The sequence below is a fragment of the Chaetura pelagica genome, unplaced genomic scaffold, assembly GCF_000747805.2.
Source record: "Chaetura pelagica isolate M959 unplaced genomic scaffold, ChaPel_1.0 scaffold356, whole genome shotgun sequence".
Taxonomy (NCBI): Eukaryota; Metazoa; Chordata; class Aves; order Apodiformes; family Apodidae; genus Chaetura; species Chaetura pelagica.
In genome coordinates, this window is record NW_009953964.1 from 4,701,489 (window position 1) to 4,705,763 (window position 4,275).

Genomic DNA, 4,275 nt, shown 5'->3' on the forward strand with positions numbered 1-4,275 from the left:
TGCTGACACAAGCTGCTTCTCTACAGCCACTTTCCTAAAGGCCATAAACTGCTAAAAATAGCTGGCTGGAAAGTCAGCTTTGGTCAGCTCACAGCCAGAGCCCGGGGGCTCAGGGTCTTGGGCAAAAACCCCACGTGAAGGGCACACTGCTGGTGTGGCAGTGTGGGCAGGGGGAGCACGAGGAGATGCTGGAGCAGAACAGGTGTCCTCAGACAAATGACCTGCTCTGTCTACAAACATGCAACCCAGATCTAATTTAAGCTGGCTGGAAAGTCAGCTTTGGTCAGCTCACAGCCAGAGCCCGGGGGCTCAGGGTCTTGGGCAAAAACCCCACGTGAAGGGCACACTGCTGGTGTGGCAGTGTGGGCAGGGGGAGCACGAGGAGATGCTGGAGCAGAACAGGTGTCCTCAGACAAATGACCTGCTCTGTCTACAAACATGCAACCCAGATCTAATTTAAAACACAAAGCCCCCAGCATTGCCAAAAGCTCATTTGCCCTTCTTGCCAAAGAGCAAAGAAATACTGAGATGACTTTGGCTGCCCAGGACTCTGTGAAACCCACTGGTGGTGTCTCAGCTTGTTCATCTGCACCCAGATTCTGCCCATTTACAGGGAAAATGGCGGGCAAAACTGCCTTGAATTCTCCATTTCTCTGAGACAATAAGACTTCAGAGAGGACATTGGACCATGGATTGAAGATATGGACCTTGCTTTCTCTTGGCTACACAGAGTATACAAGGTGAACGTGCTCATCTGGAGAGGGGGTGACACTAGGTACCTGGAGGGACAACCTGAAGATGGAAGATTCCTGTTTTATTTCTGAAAATTTTGGGCTTCTGGTGACCCCCCTCCTCTTTTTCCTTTGCATCAGGTCCAGCTTTATCAGATCCTGCCATGAGACAATTTGATTCCCTAAACCATCAGAAAACTAGCTTGGTAAAAGAAGGGAATCATCTCCCACCAGGTTAGGAGGGGCTGAGGGGCTGAGTCTGCCAGAGGGGCTGGCAGGGAGGGAGCAGGCACAGGGATGGGACCTGCCAGTGCATGTAACTTTGCCCTTTGCAGTCTGCATGGCAGAAGCACTTGGGATGGGCATCCCTGGTGCTCACAGGTCCTACCTGCATCAGCAGGAGGAAAGCCCTGGGAGATGGCAGGACTCTGGAGAGGCTCTGAAATTAAAACTTGACCTGAAATGTGAGCTGAGTGCTCTGGAGCAGAGACACCATGTGGCCTTTGACTTTTTCAATCATGACTTTGCTTAGCTTGTCATTTCAGTGTTCCTCCCTCTCCAGGAGCCTTTAGACAGGAACCCAGGATATCCCTGCTGCCCAGGGTTATGAGCTGTTGCCTCCTGCTCCAGCCTCACAGCAGCACGTATTTGCTGACACGGTTACCAGCATGCAAACAGGATGCTGCTTCATCAGTGCTGCATCAAACAGCTGCTTTATTACATGGAAAACACTCCTTTCCTTCTCTGGGATCAAATTAAGAGGTTTGTGGATGCTCAGTTGCAAAGCAGGCACAAGTAAAGGATGGACAAGCCTGGGATCAAGGAGGGCTGGTCACACTGGACCAGGCTTTGCATTGCAGCAGGACTTCTAGCCTCTTCTGGAAGGAGAAGATAGGGGAGTTATTCCTTTCACTCTATCAAGTGATGCAGCTATAAACATGTTTTCATTGTCTCACTATCTCAAAAAAAAAAGTGAAAAATAGTAACGAACAGGAGCTAAAGAATAGCTTGTGGATCCTCTAGCAGTCCAGTTCACCCCATCCGCCTTGGTGGTGGTGCTGAGGCTGGTGGTGTTCTCCCTGTTAGCAGTGAATCCAGTGATTCTTGTGGTCTCTCCTGGTTTGGGTGTCTCCTGAGTGTCTTTCCAGGCAGCAGGGGATGTTTCTTCAATTTTCCTATCTGACTGCTCCCAACTCCTGCTTTGGATGACATTATGTCATTGCCAACAAGTGACAACCCTTGCACTGTCCCCTGGGCACCCCGGCGCTCCTTGAGCCATTCAAGTCACTAGTCTGGCAGAACATTAACCCAGAGAAAACACCCAGAGAAACTAGTAGGGTAATTTTCTATAGGCTTGGAGAGACAAACCAATCTACACAGGGTGTGATGAGCCAGCAGAGCTGGGCATTGGGGACAGGGTGAATAGAGATGAGAAGGACACAGAAGTGAGACCATCCTATATGAGCAGCACTGAGTCATTAGATCAGGCCAGCTGCTGTGAAACTGCAGCCTAAAATCCCCCTCTCAACTTACATTTGCAGTGTTTTTAATTGATATAATGTTAAATCCAATCAGTATCTCCATGGCTTTTATGTTTGTGTGGATCTTGTTATTGTTTGTGTTTGTCTTCAGCGACTTCCCAGAAACAGACCTGCACCTTTCCTCTTCTCTGAAACTGAACCGACCTCTCCCAGCTACTGTGGAGACATAAACAGAGCCCTGGAGATGTGTATCTGGAAGGGAGGGTAGGACGCTTTGTCCCCTGCCCACAAGCAGATGTGTTCTGTGGCCACAGCAGTGAGGAAACGGGAAGAGCTTGAGGTCACCTCGGCGTGGCACACGCTGGGGCAAGAGCCTCCTCCTCCTCCTCACCAATAAACATCAGGATGCCTGAGAGCCCGGAGCTGGAGGTGCAGGTGTTCCCCACACTCGTGTTCCCCACACTCGTGGTCCCAGCGCAGGAGGGTGCTCACAAGTACCCTCACTGCTCCTGGTGAGCTGCAGCTCTGCAGGGCATCTCTCCTCCCTCCTGTGCCTGCCTCTAGCCCGGCTTACACTGCCTCACTTCTGCCGTCTGTGTTTTCCTCCAGCCTGTCCCACAGCCCTTCCCACACCGCCTGGACTGATCCTCTGAATCCCCCCTCATCCCCATCCCTGACCCCATTAGCGAACGTGTGTGAAAAAACAACCAAGACAAGAAGCACCCAACGCCGGTGTCCGGCGGCTTTTGCACAACCCGCACCCGGGTCCCGGCGCTCGGACAAGATGTGTCCTGGGTGCGCCCGCACCGGGCTGGGCTGGGCCAGTCCCTGCCCCGGGTGATGCCCCCTGTCCCCAGGCACCGGCAGGGACACAGGGATGTCCCCCGGCAGGCAGGAGGTGGCAGCATTGCACAGCCCACAGGATCCTCCTGCCTTCCCTCCCGGGATCTGTTTCCCGGCCAGGAGCTGCCGACCTGTTTTTCCGGCTCCTCCAAGGATACGTGACTCAAACCCAACCGGCTCAAATCCCCTTCAGAGCAACCATTAAAAACAACTGAACCCCGAAGGCCGCTAAATGCACATCAGTCCCGAGCTGCCTGCAAACAGCAGCAGCAGCAGGGCGAGGGCAGCTGAGGACACAGGGCCTCTGCGTTTAGAGATGTGATGCTCGGAGACACCTCATTTGCCCTTGAAGCTCCAGCCCCCTTCCCTGCTGGGTGATGTATCCGAGCTCCTCCGCACAGCATCCACGTCCCCTGGGATGACAGGAGAGCAGATATTCTTGCTGGTGCAAGTGCTGCCCGACAGAACCGAGGTGGGAATGAGCTGGAACCTGCTTTGGGAGCACAGTTTTCATCCTGGTGCACCCGGCACAGTTCAGGCTGATTTTGAAACCTTCAGGTTTTATTTTTGTTAGAGGTGCAGGGAGGCCTGTAGTAAAAACTTGGATCCAAGCTCCCTGAAGCACCAGGGGAACTTGGAGCTGGTATCTGCAGTTCAGGGAATTGCTGGCTGCCAATGTTCCCTCTCCATTCCTCCTGATCTCTCACTGTGGAGTCATCCTATAGCTCCCTGAGTCCTCCACAGGAAGAAAGGCAGGCAAATCACAGACTTCCCTCGCTGTCTAACAGCCAGGTGGACACAAGCCAGGACTCTGGCACTTGTACAGACTTGTGCTTGTATCACAGTGTCTTTACCAAACTAGAAAGCAACACGGTGAGTGCCATATCTGTCACCATGTGGATTTTCTCTCTTAAAAGCAGACACCTGAGTAACTTTCCTTCTACATAAGTGAGCTACATTACTGGAGGAGCCTTCCTTCTCCTGCAGACTGAATCATTTCCCAAATGTAGGCTTGCACAGCACAGGATGCTGCTCTGACAGGGAGTGATGATGAGTCACCGGGAATTCACAGTTTTGTGTTCCTGCGAAGGAAAAACTCACAGCACCGAGCAAGGGGGCAATGGAGGAAATCTTGGGTTTGACAGACAGGGAGAAACAGCTCCCGGAGCACGAGCTGCTGGGTCGGAGCAGCGTGGGAAAGGCGAGGAGCCGGGTGTGAC

The 4,275-nt window shown here is 52.7% G+C and overlaps 1 protein-coding gene across 1 annotated transcript in view; it reads left to right on the forward strand.

The window, feature by feature from the left end:
* Positions 1 to 2,617: 2,617 nt before the first annotated feature.
* The window catches only part of CSNK1A1 (casein kinase 1, alpha 1), a 37,639-nt gene continuing 35,981 nt past the window's right edge, over positions 2,618 to 4,275 (forward strand). The window contains exon 1 of the mRNA XM_010002064.1: positions 2,618 to 2,724. Coding sequence (XP_010000366.1) covers positions 2,618 to 2,724 — 107 coding nt within the window. The remainder of the gene's footprint in view (positions 2,725 to 4,275) is intronic.